Below are 26,488 nucleotides of genomic sequence, written 5' to 3' on the forward strand. Positions count from 1 at the left end.
AACAAATTTAAACGAAACAGAACAGAGCAACATTTAATTTAGTATAATAAGCGGAGAGCACAAGCAAGATATATTATGAAGAACAGCAGAACACAGTCTTGGAACGAATTTGTATCAAGTATAAATAGTTCAACGCCACCTTATCTTGTCTGGAAAAATATCAGGAAAATTTCAGGTAAAAAACATACTCAATCTATCCCATTTAAGCACATGACAATAAAGTTATCACCAATAGAATAGAAATAGCTGATATTAGCAACAGAGTTCGAAAACAATTCCAATGACCGGGAGTTCGGCCCTGAATGAGCCACCGAAAGGCGTGTTTATTTTGGTCTCAACAAATTTGCAAATTTTATGCAGTAATTATAACAGTTTATTTATAAATAGTTAAGTGACAATTACATGAAACACCAGTAAGTGAACACATCATATTAGTTTTCATTAATATAACGTGATCAACCAGTTTTTGGTTGATTTTTAATTTAACAATTATCAATAACATACGACTCAAGAAATATTATTCCAGTTTTACTACCTGTTTGATTACTAGGCAGGTCCGTATTATTTTTAAACACATGTTCCGTGTTAAAATCAAAAATGGAACCTAATATTCAGAGTCTCTCTAACATACCACAAGTATCGCAATTACAGACAAATACCAATAAAACCTATTCATCAGCAGCTTCTACACAATTTCCCTCAAAACACCAAGCAATTGTCTTCAGCGCTTTAGAAAATACTCGACTGCAAGATTACTTAATTCCTTTGGGTAACCTAATTCATCCCAAAAATATAATATTTTCCTCCCGACTATCCAATAATCGGATTTGCATGTACCTTGCAAATAAAAAAATCGTGGACGAATTCATGCAAAACCATGGACACATACAAATCCAGAACAATATTGTACAAGCTAGAAGATTAATCTCACCAGCGGAACGTATTGTTTTTTCAAACGTATGTCCAACAATACCACATAGTCTGTTAGTTGATTATCTACAAAGTATTGGACTTAATATGGTCTCTCCTGTCACTTTTCTGAAAATCAGTTCCACCCTTCCGGAATATAATCATATTTTAAGTTTCAGAAGACAAATATATGTCAGTCCCCATAATATCTCCTTACCCGACTCATTCACCTTAGATTTCGATAATACAACATATCGAATATTCTTATCTCAAGAAACTATGGCCTGTTATAACTGCAAAAAGTCTGGACATATCGCCACCAACTGTCCCGATAAACTAGAATCAACAACAAATTTAATTGATTCTAATAACAGTCAATCTACTACTTCTTTCACCCCTGACATCATGCCTCAACCTGCATCAACATCCATATCAAACGAACAAATTTCCGTCCAAGAAAAATTAGCAAATAATCCGAGCAATCCTAATGGTCAAGAAGAAGTCAACACCTTGAAAAGCTGCAAAGTAATCAATATCGATCTTCAGCCAAAACGTAGTATCAATGATGTTCTTACGTCTCCAGAAACAACCCATACAGAAAAATCATTTGCTGTACCTACATCCAAACCTAGAGCCAAGAAAGTTAAAAGCAACGAGGAGCCTACATGCATAAAATCAACAAAATCATATGACCTTGAACCTGCCAAAGATTTTATCCAAAATCATTTACCCACATTTGTTCTCAATTTTGACCAATTAAATCTACTTCTAAGCAATGTTAGCGGCGTGCAAGATCCTTCTAACATAATTCAACAGTTTACTTCTGACCTTTTGGGATTAGTTCATATGTTAACTAAAGTTCATCCGCAATTATAAGATAGATCAACCAAACGTTATATCACCTTCTTAAGAAAGAAAATCCTCCGGCACTTGGGTAACGACATTTCTGAATCCGAGGGCGAGTTATCTCAGGTTAACCCGTAAATTCATATTTTTCGTATATAATACAATTCACTAAACTACTGCAATGGAATATAGATGGATTTTTCCATCGACTCCCAACCTTACAAAAACTTATTTCTGAATTCTCTACCGAAATAATATGTCTCCAAGAAACAAATTTAAACCCCCAAAAAAACTACAATTCCAAATATTTTAACATTTTTAGAAAAGATATAGTACATGACAATAATTTCTCTTCAGGTGGTGTTATGACACTTGTCAAAAAATCTTTGGTTGCAAATGTTTTTCCTGTCAATAGTAACATTGAAACTATAGTTATAGAGATCACCGCTTCCGTTCCAATTTTTATTTGTAACATTTACCTTCCATCTAGTTCTTCAGCTACATATAAAGATTTAAAAAGTCTTATCGAACAGATACCCTCTCCTCGAATCATCGTAGGTGCTTTTAACGGTCATAACTTTATTTGGGGATCTAAGCGTACTGATCACAGAGGAAAACTTTTAGAAAAGGTAATGCAGGATCTTCAATTAAATTTTCTAAATGATGGTTCACCTACAAGATTTAACATCTGCACTGGAGAATCCTCCGTGATAGATTTAAGCCTCTGTGATCCAGGTCTTGCTCCGCGTCTCTCTTGGAATGTTCTTGAGTATACTTATGGTAGCGACCATCACCCTATTACCATTGAGAATCTCTCAGGTCAGCCTTCCCCAATATCCTTCTTGCCCAAATGGAATATAAATTCGGCTAAGTGGATCAATTTTGAAAATTATATAGATAAGGCTTTGGAGAGTCTTATACTGAATGATAATATTAACGATTCTTTAGGTACTTTTAATAGTGTCATTCTGCAGAGTGCGGAGCTCTTCATCGGCAAAACAAAGCCCATTAAAAATCATGTTTCTGTGCCTTGGTGGAATTCGGAGTGTAACGAAGCAGTACGTGCCAGCAAAACAGCTTTTAATAGATTTAAGAAGCATAAAACACTCGAAAATAAAATTAACTACAAAAAAATGAAGGCCAGAGCTCAACGTTTAATAAATCAAACAAAAAAATCCAGTTGGGTCCAATATGTCTCTAGCATTAACAGCTCCACTCCTGTAAGAGAAGTATGGAAGAAAATACGTAAAATTTCTGGTATAAAGGAGTCATCCCCAATATCTAGTCTCAAAATAGGTAATCAAATTGTCACCTCTCCTATTGAAATTGTTAATACATTAGCTAAAAACTACAGAGAAATGTCTTCCAATGAAAATTTTGACCCTGTATTTCTGGAAAATAAACTAGAGGCCGAAAGGTCTAACCTCTATTTAGAAAACTATAACATTCCATTAAACGCTCCTCTCACGTTACAAGAACTAAACAACTCACTGAACGATCTAAAAGAAACAAGTCCTGGTCCTGACGATATCCCAAGTATTTTCTTAAAGCACCTACCTACTTCCGCTAAAAATTACATGCTTCAATTATTTAACTTCATTTGGCAGCGACACCAGTACCCATCTGTTTGGTCAAAATCTATCATTCTCCCATTTCTCAAAAGCCAAAAATCTCGTCTAGACCCCAATTCCTATAGACCGATAAGCCTAACTTGTGCAATGGGCAAGCTACTAGAAAAAATTATTAACTCAAGGCTGATTTGGCATCTAGAAAATTCGAACTTACTTATAAACGAACAAAATGGTTTCCGACAAAACCGATCCGGTATAGACAACATATTGGACCTGGAAAGTGATATTCACGAATCTCTGGCAACAAAACAACATTGTATCGCAGTATTTTTTGACTTAAGAAAAGCATTTAATACATGTTGGAGATTCAACATTTTAAAAAAGTTACAGTCATGGAACATTCGTGGAAATTGCCTTCATTTTATTAAGAACTTTCTAGAAAACAGATCTTTTCGTGTAAGAGTTAACAACTTCTATTCCGAAATGCAGGAAGAAGAAAACGGTATACCTCAAGGCTCAATTATTAGTCCTACACTTTTCTTAATTGCTATTAATGACATAATCAAGAACCTCAAAAAACCTTTAAAAGCATGTTTATATGCAGATGACTTGGTGGTTTACGTAAAAGGCAAAGATATTAATTTAACTTCAACAATTTTGCAAACTTTCTTACAAAAACTCGAAAAGTGGTCTCGCAATACTGGTTTTCAATCCTCGGTTTCAAAAACCGTTGGTATGGTATTCTCAAAAAAGAACTTCTCAAATAATCCCAATCTTAAGTTTTTCAATACATCGCTATCCTTCAAATCATGTGTAAAATTCTTAGGTATGTGGTTTGATAATCAACTTACTTGGAAAGAACATATTAGACAATTAGTTTTGACTTGTCATAAGAAACTTAACCTAATGAGAACACTGTCAAATAGATTTTGGGGCTCTGACCTCTCTACCTTACTTACAATCTACAGAACTCTAATTAGATCAAAAATTGATTATGGATCAATCGCTTACGCCTCTGCTTCCCCCACATTGTTAAAACAACTAGACTCTATTCACAACTCAGCACTTAGACTCTCTCTTGGCGCATTTCGAACGTCACCGGTGGAAAGTTTATATTCTGAAAGTGGGGAGCCTTCATTATATCACCGCCGAATTTCCTTAACACTTTCACACGCAACGTCAATAGCCTCAAATGTAAACAAACCTCTATTTAATAATACGTTCACTAATAAATATATAAATCTCTTTACCAATAGTACCAAACATAAGCCTTACTATGAGCGAGTACGGTGTTACCTGAGATGTCTTAATATAGAATTCCCAATTACCTTTCCAATCAATATTAAAATCCCCTCTCCTTGGAAAATTAATACCCCAAATTTAAATACTTGTCTAACCCAATACAACAAACATATTAACTGTTACGCAGAGATTAAGAATAATCTAGATCTAATTCTCCGTCAGCATTACGAACATTGCTATAAAATCTTTACAGATGCATCTAAGTGTGATAAAGGAGTAGATGCTGCATTCGTTACTCCAAGCGATACATATCAATTTCGTCTTCCAACCTTCTTTTCGATTTTCTCCGCTGAGCTCTATGCAATGTTTAAAGCTATCATGCATATAAATTCTAATAACATTCCTAACTCTGTTATCTTAAGTGACTCACTAAGCGCCCTTCAAACCCTTAAACAGATCTATCCTAAAGGTCCCCTTAAGAAACTGATAAAACTAGAACTCATGAAGGCTCAAGAAAATTCTAGGAGTATCAGATTTATATGGATTCCATCCCACATTGGTATTGCTGGCAACGAAAGTGCGGACCAGTGCGCGAGTGAAATTGCTAAATGTGTCGATATAGAAAAAGCCGAGAATCGAAATACCGCGAGTGATATAAAAGCTTTTATAAAAAATCGAGTTTTGTGCAAGTGGAAAAACGAATGGCAATCTTCTCAAACATCACTGAAGCAAATTAAAAATGACGTTACAGCTTGGCAACCTTCAACCAGGAACAGAAGAGAACAATTGGTGATAACTAGATTACGAATTGGACACACGAGACTTACTCACTCATATTTACTGTCCAAAAGTGATCCACCTATTTGTGAAACATGTAATGTACAAATAACCGTTAACCATTTATTAATTGAATGTCATAGATTTGCCCATTTTCGTCTTACATTTAACATACCTAACAGTTTAAGTAATTTATTAGGCACTAATTCTTCAGTTAGTAATATTGTAAATTTCTTAAAATCTATAGGAATATTTTATAAACTCTAATTTTGTAATTCTGTAGCCGCCGCTAATAACCATTATGGTGGATGCGGCTGTAATTTCTAAATAAAAAAAAAAAAAAATTCCAATGACCAAAATTATACAAAAACATTCTTAGAAACAAAACTTGATTAGTGACTTAGTGATAAAGTACCTTTAGATTTTAGCGAAGAAAAAATCAACCCAAGTCGTCGTCGTCGTTACCCAAGTCAGGGTGAATATCTACTAAAATAAAAGTGTATCTGAATTAGCTTTTTCTATAGTAAACTTAAACACCCTTAAAATAATTTCTCGTATCTGGAATCCTAGATATTTATTTTTCACTGAACTCTTCATTCTAATTACAAAATGTACCCGATTCACTTCAAAGAATTATTTATATAATTGACTACACTGTAATGAGTTTAACGTTAGGAGGTCGATCTCTTCCACTTGACGGTCAAAGAAGAAATGAATTACGTAATAATATAAAATGTGTTCAACGCACAACAATTTATTTCTGACTGGTCGTAATGTATATGTTCAGGATTCTACAGTATTCACTGCCTTCCCTCGCTCAACTTTTTCATCTCTCTGTTGTCCCAGTTTAGGCCTCTTTACTCATGGCGTCCTCTACTTCGTTCCTCCAGGATCTTCGGGGTCATCCTTTTTTCCTCCTTTCTATGGGATTTCATTCGGTTATTCTCTTTATCCATCTGCTGTCGCTAGTTGTTCTTACATGTCCATACCACTTTAGTATGTTTTGTTCTATACCTATATGTTAGTATGTCTCTTTCTAATGATGTTCTTTGCTTTATTTCGTCATTACTGCTCGTATCTATTCTTGATACTCTGCAACATCTTTGCAGGCATTTCATCTCTGTTGATACTATCTTACTACTGTTTTTCTTGTTTATAATCCAATTTTCAGCCCCATATGCCGTAATACTTTGCACGAATGTTTTATCTTCTTCTTCACGTGCCATCTCCGCGACGGAGGTTGGCAATCATCATGGCTATTCTGATCTTAGATGCTGCTGCTCTGAATAGTTCAATTGATGTGCATCCGTACCATTCCCTTAAGTTACGCAACCATGAGATTCTTTTTCTTCCTACACTTCTCTTGCCCTGGATTTTCCCTTGTATAATCAATTGAAGTAGGTTGTATCTCTCATTACGCATAACATGCCCCAGGTATTGCAGCTTTCGTGTCTTGATGGTTTCCAATACTTCCATTCTGGATGTTTTATAGATGGAATGTTTTATAGATCTGTGTTTTTTTCTTCATATTTAGGTGTCTATTCCACCATACTGAGTTGAGTTCTCGGATTGCTGTTCTTGTTTGTCCTAATCTTTGCTTAATTTCTTCCTCTGTTGTTGCCTTTTTCGTGATCCCCAAGCTTTTGAATTTAACCTTTACTTTGATTGTTACGTTGTCCTCAATCTGTAGGTCTTCTATGTCTTCTTCATGGGTAGATAGGTACTCTGTTTTTGCGAGGTTAATATCTAGGCCAGCCTTGGTATAGTCTTCTTGTAGTTTTTTCATCATGTAACTGAGGTCTTCTTGGTCTTGTGCAATCACTACCTGATCGTCTGCAAAGCTTAACGTATATAGGTATTCGTTTCGTACCGGTACTCTGATGCCTTCGCATTTTCCTATCCATGGAGTCATCGCTTTCTCTAAGTATACTTTGAATAGGGTTGTTGGAGATGTGAAACAACCCTGCGAGAGCCCTTTTTTTATGGTGAAGTCTCCTATGATTCTTGTTCCTATTTAAATGGACACTTTATTTTCTTTATACAGAGCTTTTGTAGCTTCTATGAGTTCCGTCTGTATTTCTAATTTGTACATTGCCTTTCATAGTTCTGACCCTGGTACAGAGTTATACGCCTTTCTCAAGTTCACAAATGCCAAATGTATATATCTATTTTTGGTTTTTTTCTTTTTCAACGGCTGTTCCAGTGTGTATATGTGGTCTATGCATGATCTTCCTGCCGTGAAGCCTACCTGATCCTCCCCTATTTTGCCTTTTATTGCTTGCTCTTTTTTTTTTCGCAGTATCTTCCAATATAATCTTCATATTGATGATATTACGCTTATTCCTCTGTAGTTTTCGCATCGTTTTTATCTCCTTTTTTAAATATAGATGTCATATATGCCTCCGGTTTTTCCTTTGTGAGCTGTTCTCCATTTATGGCTTTCTGAAATATCCATTTTATTATCCGGTGTAATTTTTTGAACCGTATTTTATAAGCTCAGGTGAGATGCTTTCAGGTCCCGGTGCTTTCTTATTTTTAATTGCTTTTATGGTCTTTCTCATTTCCCTATGTGTGATTTCTATTTCTTGTTGTGGGGATCTGATTCATCTTCGCCTGTTTTATTTTCCAATCAATTGTGGTCTTTGTTCTGTTAACAGTTCCTTGTAATAGTCCTTCCATTCTTTGTCCTGTATATTTCCCAATTTAATTTTTTCTTTCTCGTTCTTGTACCTCCTATGTATGTTTCAATATTTTAGCTGGTTTTTTCTCATTCTTCATTCTTTTGTTGTGTTATTTGTTTTTTTACTTCTCTATCTTTTTCTCTATACTTTTTATAAACTTCATCGTTGTTTGTAGTCAGCTATTTTCTATATAGTTGCTTTTTTTCTTTAATTATTCTTTTTGTTGGTTCATTTATTTCATAATAGTGCTGTTTATTTGTTATATGTTCTTTTTCCCCAAGGGCTTCGAATGCTGCTTGCTTTATACTCGCCTTTATATGCTCGTATATTTCTTCGATGTTGCCGTATCTAAATTCTATTAATTTTGGGTCTAGATGTTGTTTGTATAGTTCTCTTATTAATTGTTCTTATAGTAGTTCTATATTGTAGTGTTTTTCTCTTATAGTGTTTAACAGTTCTGTAAAGGGGGTCTTGTTATGTTTCCAATTAATGCCTATTTTTGCTTTTAGTAGTTTATAGTTTCACATTCTGCTCCTCTTCTGACTCTCACATCTTTTTGGTCGTAATGTAAATGATTTAATAACAGGTGCAATATTATTTTTTATCACGTAGCAGATGATGTGGATGCTAATTTCTGTAGGTGTTAAATTGATTATTCTATTCTTTATAAATATTTAATAATATGCTACACTTCCTTTCGTTTCGTCGATTCCTCAACGATTTTTGTAGTAACGACATATCTAAATTTATATATTAGCAATTTAGAAGTAAATATTATATTGAAGTCTTATTAAACTATTAAATTTCGAAATTTCCCATACCCTGAAAATAAAATGGTGAAAAATTTAAAATTACACTTTAAAAATGGAACAATCCTAATTATATAGAATTCCTACGACCAAAATTGATTATTTTCTGCGTGACCAATAAAAAAATGATCCCTCATTACACCATTAACGTTTCATATTGTACAAACGTCTATTTATAGCTCGGTGTTTTTAAAGTTGTTTTTATTTTGCTTACGTTGCTTGATTCAAGTTTTATCATTCATAATGACCTAAAATTTGAATTCGATTCAAATATATGTACATACAAATGAGACAAAAGTGTGTACTTTCATTCGTTTTTATGATACAAGCATCAGTTTGGAATAATAAAGTATTTTCTTTATGTAAATTATGCTAGGATGTTATACAAGTTTTTTATTTAGATTTAAAATATATTTACAGTTATTTTATTTATTTACTTTGCGTACTGGCTCAATTCACATTATTATTAATATTTATGTATTATTGCATATTGGTTAACTGTTATTAAACATTATTTACACACTAATGGTAATTAAACTATAATAGGGTAGATATATGGATAACATATCAGCTACAACAAAATTATTTATAGAAAAATGGATTTGAAAGCACTGAGAAACCTTAAAGTTAATGTAACACTGTAATTTTCAAACAATTCTTTATAGATATATTTACAGAGCATCTTGCAAGTGTATTCGCAGTACCAGATACTAATAACGATGAAGATGATATAAGAACGTATCTCGAAACTCCATGTCTACTATCTATTCCTATGACAACATTTACTCCGACAGAGGTTCGACAACAAATAAAAATGCTAAATCCTAAAAAAACTCCTGGCTATGATTTGATAACAGGGGAATTACTTCAGAAGCTGCCGAGAAAAGCAGTGGTGTTATTAACAATGATATACAACAGCATACTACGTCTTCGATACTTTTCAATACAATAGAAATTTCCTCAAGTTACTATGATTTCGAAACCAAGCAAATTCATATCGCCCTATAAGCCTACTCCCAATAATGTCGACAGTATTAAAAATGCTACTATTACATAAAATCGAGCAAGTTGTTCTCATAAACGAAATTATACCACAACACCAATTCGGATTTAGACGTGAACACTCAACTGTCTCAAAAGTCCAAATAGCTATGATGATTGCCGACTTCTGTCGTGGAGATGGCACTTGAAGAAGAAGACTCAACCATCCAACAATGCCACAGAATATTAAATATAATTAAAACAACTCTCGAAGACAAAAAGTTTTGCGCTGTAGCCTTTGTAGATATACAACATGCATTTATTAAAGTATGGCATAAACGTCTCCTCTACAAACTGAAATTACACCTAAGAGACCAACTATATTTTATAAAATACTTCCGTAGTCACTTCCGTTGACCGTTACTTCCAAGTCAAAATTGAAAACAGCTACTCAAATTACCACATCATACAATCTGGCGTACCTCAGGGTAGCGTTTTGGGCCCATTTCTGTATCTGATATTTACAGCAGACGTTTCAACCAGTAATGATACCTTCTTAGCTACTTTTGCCGATGACACGGGAATCTTTTCAGTGGATATCGACCCTAATGTAGCATCACAAAAAGTACAAAACCATTTAGTCCAATTAGAAAAGTGGCTTAAGCGATGGAAGATCAGTGTTAATGCTAGCAAATCAGTACAAATTACTTTTACAACAAAAAAATCTGCATATGAACAAGTTTATATAATACTCCTATTCCTATAAAACCGCACATTAAACTAAACGGAAAAAACTAGATCTTAAACTAAAAAATATGAACTGGCTTTTTAAAAAAGGTCTCAGATATCTCTTAAAAATAAACTGCTTCTGTACAAAGCTATACTTATACCAGGCATCAGATGAAAAATAAGTTAGTTCATAACTTAGTTATTTATTTTCACAAGAATTCATCTTGTGTGCTTCTGCTTCATGAAAATGTTTGGTGAATTTCAAAGTGAAATTTGTTATTGCATTGCCTTGTAACAGCTTAATGCAAATTGTACTAAATTCTGATTAAAGAAATTATATTTTTCTTAGGTAGTCAAAGCTTAGTTAGCCAGTAAAATGTGAGTTTTTTGTCCGAATTTTGAAAATGGTGGTCGCACAATTTAAAATCGCATCCACCATATTTCACATTTATTGTATAATGTAACTATATGAAATTTTTAGTTATATTTATTTGGGAAATAAAAGTAGAATAGGGAAAGACAATCAAACCTGTAAGATTATAGATTGGGATGGCAATATTTGGTAAGATGAGACATATACTAAAAGGTACGCTACCGATTTGCCTAAAATCTGTCACTAAATTTAGAGTAACCCAAAGAACCATAGAAAGAGCAGTGCTGGAGAAGAGCCGAAGAAGAGCTGAAGAAGAGATCTGATACCAAACAGAATAGATAGTAAGAGAGAGAAATAAAACAACAGATGTTATAGAAAATATTGCTTGAGCCAAATGGAGACGGACTGGCCATACAGCCCGTTTAAATGATAAAAGGTGGACCAAAAGTCTCATAGAATGGAGACCTAGCAGAAACAAGTGCCATTTTGGTAGACCAACAACAAGATAAATGGACGACTAACGAAAAACAGCAGGAAAATAAATGCAGAGAGCCTAGGGGAGAGAACAGTGGAGGAGGATGGTGGAGACTTCCTCCACGGATGAATGTCCAACCGTGGATACAATAGGTTGACATATCTATGGAATACCAAATACATCAAGGATCTTCTTCTTGTAGTGCCTATCTGATTTGGATATTGGCGACCATCATGGGAGAGCCTAGGGGAGAGAGCAGTGGAGGAGGATGGTGGAGACTTCCTCCACGGATGAATGTCCAACCGTGGATACAATAGGTTGACATATCTATGGAATACCAAATACATCAAGGATCTTCTTCTTGTAGTGCCTATCTGATTTGGATATTGGCGACCATCATGGTTATTTATATTTTGCAAACTGCGGCTCTGAAAATATTTGTGGTTGTTGTGTTGAATCACGTACGTAGATTTTTTGTCTTCCTGGTCCTCATTTTCCTTCTACTTTTCCTTGAAGAATTAATTGCAGCAACTCAGTTAATAAGGATAATGTAATGAAATTATAATTTTATCATTCAAATATTGCCTCACTCTCACGAGCGTTTATCGATCAGATCAGAAAACGGTTAGTGGATACATGTAATCGGAACATGGGCAATCTGACGGTTTAGGAAGATCGTACATACTTGTGTCAAGCTGGTGGTCTATGATATGATTAAGAATATATTTTTAATGTGTTTATTTTTGAAAACACAAAAAAATCTTCTTCGTCTTCTTCTTCTTTGTATGTTAGGCCTTAAGGCCTGTTGTTTCCGGTCTGATTTAGCAGTATTTGCGATGTTGACTGCCAGCTATCTCTTCATCTTTTAGGAGGTCTGCTTTGTGGTCTTTTACCTTCTGGTTTTCCATCTCTTACTATTTGAGCAAGTCTCTCTCTTCAAATTCTTTTAGAGTGTTGGTACTATTTAGGGATCCCCGTCGGACGATATCATGTACTTTACACATGTCTCTGATTTGTGTATTAGGGATTCTGTCTCTTAAAGTTTTACAGTGTTTTCATCTCTGTTGTTCTTAAGATTATTTTTGTAATTGTTGTTTCTGATCTTATTTTTATAGCATAGGTTAATATCAGTTGTACACAAGTCTTATATATGCGTGTTTTTCTTTCTATCCTCATGTTCTTATTTCTCTATATCACGTCTGCTTTATTAGCTTGTGCGGGTCCCTTCGGAGATGTTTCCATAATACGATATTTGCGTTACCAAATAGTTGAATTTCAATACTTTCGATACTAGCAATCACGAGGAACTTGTTTTTCGTGCTGATATTTTTAGCTTAAACTTTTAACTTTTAAGGTATAAAAGTAAAATGACCCCTTGTAGTCTAATACTATATAAGGCTTTAGTGATGTCGATAAAATACATGAATGAAGGTGTATTAAATTCTACTGCTTATTCTCCTATTTGTCTTATTATGAATATGGCATCGACAGTTGATCTGTTACACCGAAACCTTGTTGCTCTTCGTATATCTAATACTTTTCAATTATTTTTCTCAGCAAGTATCTTAGTCAATAATTTCAAGCAATGTAATAGTTTGATAGTTAGATGGGACATATTTATGGACATACTTTTTTCGTGTATAGGGATCGTTATACTTGATTTCCAATCCTTTGGTATGCATTTCGTTTTATGCATTATGTATGTATTTTAAACTAAAAATACATTTTAAATAAAGGAATTTCTGATAAACAATGATACAAAAACATATTTATGAAAGATGCTTACTAAGCAAGGTAATAACTCATACGGTCATAAAAATTTGTCCAAACATTGGCAATCATGTTAGGGCTTATAAATGGATGATTTTAAGCGTTTCTATAAAAAAGTCATTGAGTGACAAATCCGGTCGTCTTGCTGGCCACAAGGTAGTTAATTATATGAAAAAGACAGTAAAGATTCCATTTCACGTACAAATCGTCTATGTATCTGTTTATACGTATTTCGCTTTAATAAAGCTCATCAGAACAGTTATTCATAGGCGTTCTCAACGTGAAAAATAGATCTTTCCTGTCTTAAGAAGCAACAATAAAATGGCTTCGAAACGGACGCAATAGCGACATCTGATATTAGATTCCCCATGTCTCTATTAACATCTTTATCAACGTCTGGCTATGCCTTGCAATTTATAGAAGGCTCAGATTAAGGCAGTTATATGAATTGTGTTTCGAAACTATTTTACGTAGTTAATTATATTATCGACTTGGGAAGGTAATACCTAAATATCTGTTCCAAACGTACCTAAATATCTGCTGTTATGTCACGGGTATCTATTTTGTTAGAACCAGAAATGATTGTATCTTTCGCCAGAAACTCTACCATTTTCAAAACAATTTGCTGCTGTAGTAGATCTAAAAACTTTACTTTCATTAGGTGTCTGTCTATGAAAAATGGTCCAATAATATTGATACTGAGTTTTCACTTTCAAAATATTGCATGCGGGATAAATTTAGAAAAAGTATTAAGATAAATTAGATGAATAAAAGAAAGAATTAAGATCAATGTATCGAAGTATACGCGAACAATGCAAAATTCAAAATATTAACAGGTGGATAAAAACAAGAAAAAAAAAAACTAAAGAAAATGGGACCAGATAGATTAGCAAACATCTGTAAAAACAACAAGCCGTATAGCAGAAGACCCGTTGGAAGGCCGCCAAAAAGGTGGAAAGATAATGTACAGTCAACAACCACTGAAACAAAATAAGAGGCAAAGGAGACAAACAGGAGTAATCCTAGTCGCGCGAAGAAGAAGAAAAAGGGATAAATTTAGATAATGTGTTATTGGAAATGTTGACTCATCCGTAAACACAATGTTGTGACACAAATTGTGGGTACCATTAACTTTATCCATTACCGCGTAACAAAACTGAATGCTTGGAATATTCTCTTTGGGAACTCTCATAATGTTTTTTTGATGTTATCTGATAGATAACCATTTTTCGTCAAAACTTTTTTAACTGTAGCCGTACTTCTCGATATATATTACCTCTTGATGGTAGTATATTTGTTGCACCTGTTTCTGTTTCTAAGTTTTACCAAAAATAGGCCAAGATAGACCATTTTACCAAAAATGTAATTTTTGACTGCAATGGTTGTTGCGTCCTTGACTTTAAAAATTGTTTATGACACGCGATACCGTTTTTAATGTAGGAATCGGTCGGTTTTCAAATGTACCTGGAAATAGTTCTTGAATTTGTGAAAGTATTGGTATTACCATTTGACAATTTAAATTTTTTCCGCGACTGAGTATTCCACAGGTACTTCTATATCTTTTTGAAATAAGGATAAGTGTCAAAATTTCTTATTTTTAATTTTATATTATATTTTTTTTAATCAAATTATTTTATTAATTTTCTTTAATTATTATTTTTTATGTTGTCATGTCTACGTGTGGGAACACTTACCAATCATAACTCTAGCAGGTACTGCATTCCATTCTAACCAAAAGGTTATGAACGATGATGTAACCAATATTATACCAGGTATGAATACTGTCGTAAAATAAAAGGCTCGATCTCTGGTAAATATTAGTTCTACCATTAGACAGCTGTAATTTCCTGTAAACAAAAACAATAATTAAACAAGTTAATAATTGTTAAGTAATTACTTTATGATACTTTTACGCAAAAAATTTTTCATATTGACTCTCATGTCATGCTTCATTATTTCTTATTGCTCCAGTCTTGTTTATAAAGCTCCTACTTTCTATTTACCAAATAATTTTACCTCATTTTTAGCTATTATTTTAATTTAGGAGAAGTAAAGGCACATGTGGACAGAGGCACAAGCAGATAGTTGATTTTTTTCTATCTAGATTTTTTTTCGAGTGCTTCTAACTCACTCTCCTAGGCAGCACTAGAGATATGCTAAGAAATAAATTCAATGTCAGTTGCCATTTGTTTATGTCACGAGATTGTGTTACTTTTGCCTCGTAAAAGTAAATAAACAGTTTTTTAGAGACTGTAGTATTATTTAGTGACATTCTGTGTTTCCTTGTAAAGTGCATCGCATTTTGAATATTGTCATATTTGATATCAGGTAAGTTTCTACAGTTTTGTTCTAATTATAACCAAAAAACAGATATCCGGTACTTTTGAAAAACTATGCATACGAAGCAGATGTGGACACCATACAGGGAAACAAGTGGAGACTGTCCACTTGTACCCCATAGGTGTTTTCAAAACAAAACAACCTAAAATATCTTTTTTTTTACCTTACAGCTCGAAATAATGGTTAGAACCTGCATCAGAAAAACTGATAGAAATAGTATTCCCGAAAACATAGTAGTTGAGTTCATTTACGATATAAAAAATGGTAATGAATCAATCAGAAACGTAGCAGAAAAAAATGGATTGAAGAAGTCCATATTACATAAAAGAATAAAAAAACTGAATAAAAAAAATAAAAACAATACAGAAATATCCGAAATAAAGTTTTGATCAAAATATACAACACAGCAGATTTTTTAAATGAAGAAGAGGACAGTCTAGTAAATTATATTCTTCAATCTTTGAAGTTACAGTACGGATTAACCTACTTTCAAATTCGAACATTCGTATATGAGTATGCTCTGAATCTTGAAAAAAATGTGCCAAAGTCATGGTCGGAAAATTATTTTTCTGAAATTGAGTAGATGAGAGGTTTCATGAAGCGTCAGAATAATTTATCTTTGCGAAAACCGGAGTCTACGAGTCTAGCCAGAAAGATCAGTTTGAATAAAGTTAACGTAGACATGTTTTTTGATCACCTAGAGACTGTTTACAAAATATACAAATTTACTAGTGATAGAATCGTGAACCTAGATGAAAGCGAAGTGAACACTGTTCTGCAAATGCCAAAAGTGGTCACAAATAAGGGCTATAAGCAAGTAAGACAAGCACTTGGAGCAGACAGAGGTGAGCAAGTGACGTTTGTTGGAATAATCATTGCCAATGGAAACGCTATTCCATCTGTTTATATCTTCCCACGAGTGCGATTTAAAGAGTCATTCCTGACTGGAGCTACAGAAGGCAGCATTGCAGGGAAAATGGTTTAGTACTCTTAATGTTTCCTCCACACACAACACATCGTTTGCAGCCTCTAGATGTATGTGTATTTGACCCTTTTAAAGGGTCGTTGTCGGGCAGCATTCAACTCATGGATGTCTACACATCCGGGAAAAGCTATAACAATTTATGACATTGCACATCTAAGAGCTCCAGTCTTTGACGAAGCATTTATTAGAAAAAATATTATTTCTGGGTTTCCCTTTAATAAAAATATTTTTTTTCTCAGACGATTTCGTAGGAGCTGAAGTTACGGAAGTCAGTGATGTATCGCAGCAATATACCACAACTGATGATTGTCTAAATTTTGATGCATTTTGCAATTGATGGTGCATTTGAGAATAAAATTCAGGTCGACAGCATTTGCACTGATTTCTCAAAGGCCTTTGACCAGGTTAATCATAATCTTTTGGTCCACAAACTTCATGCATCTGGCTTTGGTGACCCTATTGTTAATTGGATTAAAATTTTTCTGATGGGACGTACACAGCAAGTTCGCATTAACGATTATATTTCAAAATAATTCCATTGTTATTCTGGTGTACCACAAGGGTCTTATTGTTGTCCTTTTTTTAACTTGTTCATTAACGATATTGGTAAGGCTATCAAAAACTCACACTTTCTGCTATTTGCTGATGATCTTAAGTTATTTCGTTTTATCCATGATAAATCGGATAGAGATCTCTTGCAAGATGATGTAAATAATTTATGTTTATGGTCAAAACAAAATGGTTTAAGCTTAAATCCAACTAAATGTTCTTGTATTTCATTTGGTCGTATAAATAATCTAATAGTTAATAGATATGTTCTTAATGATGTACTCTTGGATTCAGTTACTGATATTAGAGATTTGGGTGTATTATTGGATTGTGTATTGACATTTAGAAGCCATTTTCTTAAAATTAAGGAAACAGGATTTCGTAATCTTGGTTTTATTTATCGTAACAGTCATGATCTCTCCCCTATTGAATTCAAATTATTGTATTGCTCTCTGGTACGCTCAGGTCTTGGTTGCTGCTCTGTTGTTTGGTATTGATAGATTGGAGAGCGTTCAGAGGAACTTTTTAGATCTTTTGCTTTTAAGGCACATATTAGTATAAGCAATTCCGAAAATTATTTCATAGAATATTCTATAATAATGTCTCAAGTTAACATTGCTACATTGAAGAACCGCAGTTTGAGAGCTGATATGTTATTTTTGTTTAAAATTCAAAACAATGTTATTAATTGTCCTCCGTTATTAGCCAATGTACACTTAAACACAATACATAGAACTCGACACACTGCACTATTTTATATTCCTTTTCATAGGACTGATTATGCTCATCATTTTCCCTTGTTAAGAATGCTTAGCTCTTGTAATGACCTCCTATTGGATCCATTCTGTCCAAATATTATTGTTTTCAAAAGACAACTTGGGAATCTAATTATTAATCTAGATATGTGATATTTTTTTGTTTAACTTTTGTGATTTGATATACTGTTTTAATGTACAAATTTTTACTGTTTAATTATTTCTTTGTTATTGTCTTGATGTTTATTGTACATGATCTTTACTTTTTACTATTTGTTGTATTTTATTGTAAATGGTTCTACCCTTAAAATAAATATGTAAATAAATTGCAGTATACTCTTTAATTCCGAAATGCCTTCTACATTATCATCGGCAAATATTCAATCACAAGTCAACATTAATTGTCAACCTGTTTTAACTACCGAAAAACAAAGTTCCGAAATTGTAATTATTTCCAATGTAAAACTTACTCTGGACATAAAACTTACTTGGCTTACCCAAAGGCCGTAAGAATAAGTTCTAAGAAACGAAGAAAGAAAAGATTTCAACCATTCTGACCGCTACACTAGAAAAAAATAGATTAGAAAAAGAAATAAGAGAAAAGGAGGAAAAAGAGAAACGGGCTCAGGAAAGAAAGGCGAGGAATATATCAAAGAAAAAATCCAAATCCCATATTCGTAAAGTTATTAATGAGGAGACATCAGAAAGCGCAATTAAAAATAATTCCAAGAATCAGATGATAGTCTTACGGAAGTTGAGACTGAAGATGGTAAAGATTTTGGATTGGATCTTAGGAATATCCAGAAAGGATATTTTATTCTCATTAAATTTGCTACAAAAAAAACACTCACATTCTTTGTTGGTCAGATCGAAAAGGAACTGAAGAGTCAGAATTTCTAGTAATTTTTTTAAAAATGACGTCGCGACAAAATTTTGTATTTCCAGATCAGAACGATGAGAGTCATATTTCTGCAAATGATATTGCGAAACGATATGAGAAAATTGCCAGCTCCTGAAAAAAAAAAAAAATTGGGACAGCCAGATCTAGCTTCTTTTTGAGGTTTACCGTTAATTTTCATGGGTATAATATGGAGCAATTTAATGTATCATATTAAATAAATTAAAAATTGCACTTATAAAAAAATGTTATTTTGTTTCCATCAAAAGCTATGTCCGTATGTTTCCTGTAGAAAATATTGTCTTGTCCACATATGCCACTCTTAGGAGCACATGTGAACTAATTACATCTACTTTAAATGTACACAAAGACTCACATATATGTGAATCTTACATTGAAGAACCGATACTTTACAATGAATCTCATTTTGCGGTATAAATTTTTTTTTGAAATTTATCCACATGTGCCCCCTCTCCCGTTTATTGAAAAGCTCTCTGTATTGTTCCCAATAAAAATCAAGATAGAATTTGTAAATGATGTCATGGTTCCATGTTTAATGAAGAAATTGAGAAAACATGGCCTAATTAATATTGAATATTTACTGATAGTTCAAAGTAACACTATATGCGCAGTGTATCATCAGAATCCTGGACAACAGTATAAATATAAGTTGCCTGATAAAGTCACTATCTATACAGCCAAAATGCTGTCATTAGAGTTTTGGCTGACGTTCTGACAAAGAAAATTAAGGATTTTGTAATATATAGAGACAGTTAAAGGATATTAAAAAGGGGAAGGATAAAATAATGTTTGGAGGTAGGCTAGGGCTCACAAGGGGCTGTAGCGCCAACTGACGATGATAATAATGATAATGATGATGATAATGGTGGTATTAATATGGTCTCATATTAGGTGAACTAAAGCAATAAATGACATTTCCCAATATCTGACAGAGTATTGCTAGTGAAATTTAGTTCAAAGCCGTTCATTACCAATGTAATTCAGGTCTATGCTCCAACATTATCCAGCGATTAAGATAAATTAGAAGCATTTTACAAAGATCTTACTGATGCTCTAGATCTTGTCAAAGGAGCAGAAAATACCATAGTCCCCGGAGATTTTAACGCTAAAGTCGGCAAAGGACGCTGTTTGAACATTGTGGGGGATTATGGCTTGGGAAACAGAAACGAACGTGGAGATTTACTTGTCCAGTTCTGACAAAAACACGATTTCATTATATCGAGTACTCACTTTAAACTACTACCGAGAAGACTTTACACCTGGAAGTCGAATGCAGAATCAGAAGACAAAATTATTAGGAACCAAATCGACTTCATTATAATAAAAAATCGATTTAGAAACTGCATTAAATCAGTTAAAACTTATCCAGGTGCTGACATTGAGTCTGATCACAATCGCATAATAGCTGTAACCCAATTAAAATTAAAAAAGGTGATCAAAAGAAAGTCTCGCAAAAAATTAATACAGCCCGATTACAAGATCAGAAAGTTAAGCAATCAGTTCAAAGACAACTGAACGAAAATTTAATTTGGGAAAATACTGGTGAAATGTCGATGAGGGCTTGAATAAAATCGTAACAACAGTAATCTGTGTGAGAAATTTACAAGGCAGGTCAAAGCTTATGAATCGTCAAAATGAACGTACTTGCTCAAAGATATCGAGATATATCTGTAGACATATACTGTTGTTTTATTGACTTCCAAAAGGTATTTGATCGTGTTAAGCAGTCTATATTGATTGAAGTTCTAAAATACATTAGCTTGGATGGCAGAAATGTTCGAATAATTGCAAATTTATATTGGAATCAAACAATGGATCTGAACATACGGAAAACCAAAATACTCGTAATAAGTAAACAACAGCATATAAAACCGTCTATAATGTAAATAATACCAAACTTGAGCAAGTTGATAAAATCGTTTACCTTGAACAGCAATTAAATTGTAAAGCAGAAAGTCACGGCGAAATTAGATCTAGGATAGAGCAGGCTAGAGCGGCTTTTAGAAGAATGTCCAAGGTGTTATGTAACAGAGACCTAAAATTGGCATTGAGGATCCGCCTACTTTGCTGCTACGTGTTCTCGGTGTTACTTGATGGTGTCGAGTCCTGGACTGTTAATAAAATCGATCTAAATCGCCTTGAGGCTTTCGAAATGTGGTGCTATAGAAAAATTTTAAAAGTTTCCTGGGCAGAGAAGATTCTAAACTCCACAATACTCAAACGTCTCAGCAAGACTACTGAGATCATAAAAAGCATCAAGCAGAGAAAGCTGGAGTATTTCGGACATGTAATGAGAGGTCCCAAATATAGGTTGCTACAAAATATCATGCAAGGAAAAATAGCAGGCAAACGCAGTCCAGGACGAAGAAGAACCTCATGGTTGAAGAACTTGCGATATTGGTATGGTGTTGATACAAGCATGCTATTTAGGGTGGCAGTGAATAAAATTAAGATAGCTATGATGGTAACCAATGTTCTGAGAGGGCATGGTACATGAAGAAGAAGAAAGCAATGAAAATGGGATACATGTCTAATTTTACTCATGTGAAATTAAAGTATCATTTAAAAGTGCATTTAAAGACTTTAGTGTTGTAGATATACCAATTATGACTATACACGATGCTTTTGTACATGCAAACCCCATTAGTACTATTTGCAGTATAGTTTCTATTCAGCGATCATCAAATAGTTAACTGACTTAACCCTTTCGAGACTCCAGGTACATATGTGTACCACTATGTTTGCATACAAGCCTAAAGTGATATTTTGCCGTTAAATATTATTTAAAAATGTACCAGTCAGTTCTCCATTGCATCGTTTGAGTCACGTTCACGTGTAGCCGCGTAAAATATTTTAGTTAACCTAGAATTTGCGAGTTTTAGATGTGTTGGTTGCTACAGTCAGCATAAATACATTGCTTTTTGATACAAATTATAGTTAAATTGTATTATATCATTTTACAGACTGTTTGTTTTTGTGTCTTTTTATAGTAAGTATATTTAGATTGTTATTTATTTATAGTAAAATAAACATTTGACTGTTTTTAAAATCTATGGTACTAATAAGTACCAATAGTCTTATAGTACGGTATGTAAGTGTACCATTAGTCTTATTCATGTCATTTTTAGATATGGATAAGAAAAGGCCACTTACACAGAAAGAACTTCAATATTATGCAGAATTGTCATTTTCCGAGTCTGGAAGTAGTGATGACATGTATAAGCCTTCTGATGATGAATCGGAATCAGACGAGGACTGCAAAGATAATTTTCACGAAACTTCTGATGAAGAATCAGAATCAGAGTTAGAAGTTCGTGATACACAGGAAACTTTACAAGAAACTGCCACACCTAGTAGTTCTTTTGTGTTGTGGTCAACACCAAATGAAGGTTTTGCTCCGAAAAAACAAATTTCAAGTCAACGTAGTTGTACATTGGATGCTGGCATACAATCTAACTTGACGCCATACCAATATTTCAAAAAGTTGTTTCCACGTTCTTTGTATATGTATATTGCTCAATGCACTAATGAAAGGATTGAAATATGTAAGCAGTCAAGAAGAAACGCTCGTCTGAAAGAAACTGACTTAGGAGAAATTCAAATAGTTCTTGGTTGTATGCTAGTTATGTGCTACAACCGTGTACCAGAAATCAGTAATTATTGGTCAACTCATCCTTCACTGGGAAACGTTTCAATTCAAAATGCAATATCCCGTGACAGATTCAAAGTTATATCGTCAAAAATGTATTTTGCATTACCAAAGAAACCAACAGAAGCCTCAAAAACGTATTACATTGATGACGTTGTACAATGCTTGAAAGGTACCTTTCAAAAATATCGACAAGACAGCAGTTTTCAAAGTATCGACGAGTCCATGACGAAATTCAAAGGTCGATCGTCACTCAAACAGTATATGCCGCTGAAACCAGTAAAAAGGGGAATCAAAATGTGACTTAGGTCAGACTCGTTTACTGGATATACCTACGACTTCAACATCTACACAGGTCGCGAAACTGAATATGTAGAAGGAACTCTTGGGGAACGTGTAGTGAACAAACTTGTTTCCACAGCAAAAGAAAGAGATATACCCTTTTGCTTTGATCGTTTTTTTACTTCGGTTTGTCTGTTGGAAAATATAGAGTACGCAGCAATAGGGACCTGTAACCAAAATAGAAAAAACTTGCCAAAAATAAAAGATAAATTGCAAAGAGGTGAATGGGTATTTCAGTGCAGTGAAAACGGACTAATGTTTGTGAAATGGCAGGACACCAAGGAAGTCTTGATGCTGAGTAATTGCCATAATGACAGTGTTTCATCTATCAATAAAACCATGAGAGATGGTTCGAAAGTAAATGTGTCCTGTCCAGAAATGATAGCGTGCTACAGGAAAATTATGGGTGGGGTTAATCTAGCAGACCAAATGGTAGGATTGTACGATTTAGATCGTAAATCAAACAAATGGTGGAAAAAAGTATTCCATCGCTTACTTATGATGTCAGTTGTAAACTCATGGATTATTTATAATGAAAAAAATAAGAAAAAAATTCCTCTGATTCAATTTTTGGTACCTCTGGCAGAAGAAATGATAGCTGAAGGACAAAAAATAGCTGCTATACGACGTTTATTTAAGAAGGGAAGAATATCTATGAAAAGAAAACGTTTCGAGAGTGTATCATTACATCTTCCAATTGAAGGAAGCACAAGAAGACGATGTAAAATGTGCACTGATAATAAAACTCAAACACGTACAAAAACCCTTTGCGAAGAGTGTGACATTCCTTTATGTAAAAACTGTTTCGCAGTATATCACCGTAAATAATATTTTGTATTTTTGAGTAATTGTTTTGTATTTTTGAGTAATAAAGTAATACAAATATATTATGTGGTATATAATAATATTTTTATGTGGGACTGTTGGTACACATATGTATCAATACACAAGATTAATGGTACATATGTGTACCACTACCCCCACGAATACCCTAACGTTTTCATTAACATTTTTTGTTAAAAAAGGGTATATTTGTGTATATAAAAATAAAAAACCACAAAAATATGTTTTTAAAACTCGTTAAAAAAAACCGTCTCGAAAGGGTTAAACCGTTTAAAGCGTTTTCTCAAGTGTTCAAGTAATTAATAATACCACATTTTTTATTATCAGTTAACATTTTATCTCTTTGCATTAATTAGATAATTTAAAAACTAACAATTTTATCAGATTAACAACAAGGATTCAGATCCAGAAGATCCTGTGTAGACGCCATATTTGTACTAAGACAGAAAAGGCCATCAAGTACAATAAACCAGCATGTCTATGTTTTATAGACCTGACAAAGGCTTTCGATCGCATCCAAGTCGAAGACGTCTTACATGTACTGTATAAAAGAAACATACCAATCAATATTATACAAACCATCGAAAACATCTACTTCCATAATCGATCTATGTATATAATAATAATCTGATTATCTGATCAATAACCAAGGATATCAATCAAAAGGAAAATCGTTTTTAAAACACTGTTTGGACATTTTCCATATTAATTTAACATACTAATTACAGAAGAAATTTTATACTTTCTTGTAAGTTTTTTTAAACTACAGTATACAGCCAACCGCTGGGAATTTTCTCTTTATATGTTTGTTAGCAACTCTTTAACGGCAGAGACTCCAATCTCCACCTTTTAAATATGAACGTCATGTACCGAAAAGTAAATAAAACTCAAGATTAAAGTGCATCTCCCCATTTTACGATCGACATCGCAGTATTGGCTCGTGAGTATTGATCCTCGGAGCACCGTATCTTCGCTCAAACTTAATTTGTATTAGCCACAATTAATGCACTGGAGAAACTCGAACACCAGTTTGTTTTCCAATAACAAAGTTTGATTTTAATCACGTTAAGTATTGCAATCCTGGTAACTCAGTTTCATAACTGAAATGCAGAATAATGAGTTTGTATTCCTACGTGAAATAGTCCTCGTTAGTTTTCGAACAACGGGATCAATACGAAATTATTACCGTACATGACTTACTATGCGGGATACGTTTTATGATACACTAGAGATTTTTGTTTAATTTAAATTAATTGTTGCGATTTGTATCGTTATACAAGGATTTGTCAAAAACTTTTTTTTTACACAAATGCCTAATTATTGCTTAAATGGATAATTCGTAAATTGTTCAAAAAACCGGGATACGCCTATTCTGCAATATAAAGATATCAAATTTGATGTTTTTAACAATGCTGGATTTATCTTTGTCCAGATAAATCAAGTCCCTCTTTTGCCTAAATATTGGAATTCTCACTTCAATACAAGTTCAACCATATGTACCACTTAGTATTTCATGTATTCACGACCGACGGTTTTAAATAAATAAAACTTCTCGGTGCCAAATAGTTTTGAAGTTATTCAGTATCAAAAAATTAAATAGATTATATTATAACAAACAGAAAATAAATAATTAAAGATATCGAAGTACTCAACAAATTTTCAATAGGAAGCGACTACAGATTAATCTGAGCTAAGATCCTTTTAAATGTCAAATTGAAAAAAGCAAACATGATCATAAAAACAAGAAAAAAAGAAATGGATTCCTTAGAAAACAGCGATCTGTATGAAGATACGCTGAGCAGACATATACAAGACTTACAAGATGAAACAGAAGATGTAGATCAAGCAAATATTGGAATAACGAGGGCTCTAAAAGAAACGGAAAGGGAGTCCCGCTTGACCGTTCAGACCCATAAAGAAAAACTAAGCCAAAATACCAAAAAGCTAATAGGTAAAAGAAGACAGCTGACGGAAAAATACAGCTCCAACTAGACAACAATAAAGAAATGAAATGAAATGAAATTAAATACAAATATCTACCGGTCAATCCGAAAAGACGTAAGAGAAAACAATACAATAGAAATAACTTAAATAATCCAAGAAAACAAGAGTTTAAAAGTTTTAAGGCAAAAACAACATAGGCAACAAAAATATGTACAAAATAAAAAGTAAAGTCAGAAACATTATTACTGATAGAACCAAAATCCTTGAGGTTGTCGAATCCGTTTATCGCGAAATGTATGAGAGCACCGACGAAAGGTAAGATCAGCCACTGCCCAAAATCACAAACCAGGGATCAGAATTAATGTCAGAAATAAATCCATACGAAATCAAAATGTCACTTTTAGAAATCAAAAATAACAAATCCCCTGGCAATGACGGAGTAGTGATCAAAGGAAAAATTATCCAGACTTTGGCTAAGATTTTCACCAAATGCATCCAGCAAGAAAAAACTCCTGCTTAATGGAACAATGCAGTCATTATTTTGTTACACAAGCAAGGAGACATCTAGATCTAAAAAACAACCGTCCTATCCGTTTGCTTTTACACATGTATAAACTTTTCACAAAAATTATCAAAAGAAGATTATCAGCCTAGAGAACAAGCTGGATTTAGATCGGGATACAGCACTAACGACTACTTACTAGTGATAAAGAATCTGATATAGAAGTCTGCAGAATACAACAAACCATTAGCACTTTATCAGCAATGATATGTTTCGACTACGAGAAAGCATTCGATATCATAGGCCATCAGAATATGTTCACAGCATTGACAGAATGTCGAATAGACCATCGCTACACTAACACAGTTTAATGAGCCATATGCTCAAAATATTTTTAAAAATTATACACCGGAGAGTACACAACAAACTTGAGCAGGATATAAGTGACACAAAATTTGGATTACAAAATGCACTGGGAACGAAGGAAGCCCTGTTCG

General features: G+C 33.6%; 1 protein-coding gene across 10 annotated transcripts in view; it reads right to left on the reverse strand.

Annotated features, from left to right (window-relative positions):
* pHCl-1 (pH-sensitive chloride channel 1) overlaps positions 1 to 26,488 on the reverse strand; it is a 446,892-nt gene that overhangs the window by 67,562 nt on the left and 352,842 nt on the right. For all 10 annotated transcript variants that reach the window (XM_072542726.1, XM_072542735.1, XM_072542734.1 and 7 more), the window contains exon 9: positions 14,858 to 15,010. In XM_072542726.1, coding sequence (XP_072398827.1) covers positions 14,858 to 15,010 — 153 coding nt within the window. The remainder of the gene's footprint in view (positions 1 to 14,857; positions 15,011 to 26,488) is intronic.

Source organism: Diabrotica undecimpunctata, chromosome 9 (genome assembly GCF_040954645.1).
Source record: "Diabrotica undecimpunctata isolate CICGRU chromosome 9, icDiaUnde3, whole genome shotgun sequence".
In the NCBI taxonomy this organism is placed as follows: domain Eukaryota; kingdom Metazoa; phylum Arthropoda; class Insecta; order Coleoptera; family Chrysomelidae; genus Diabrotica; species Diabrotica undecimpunctata.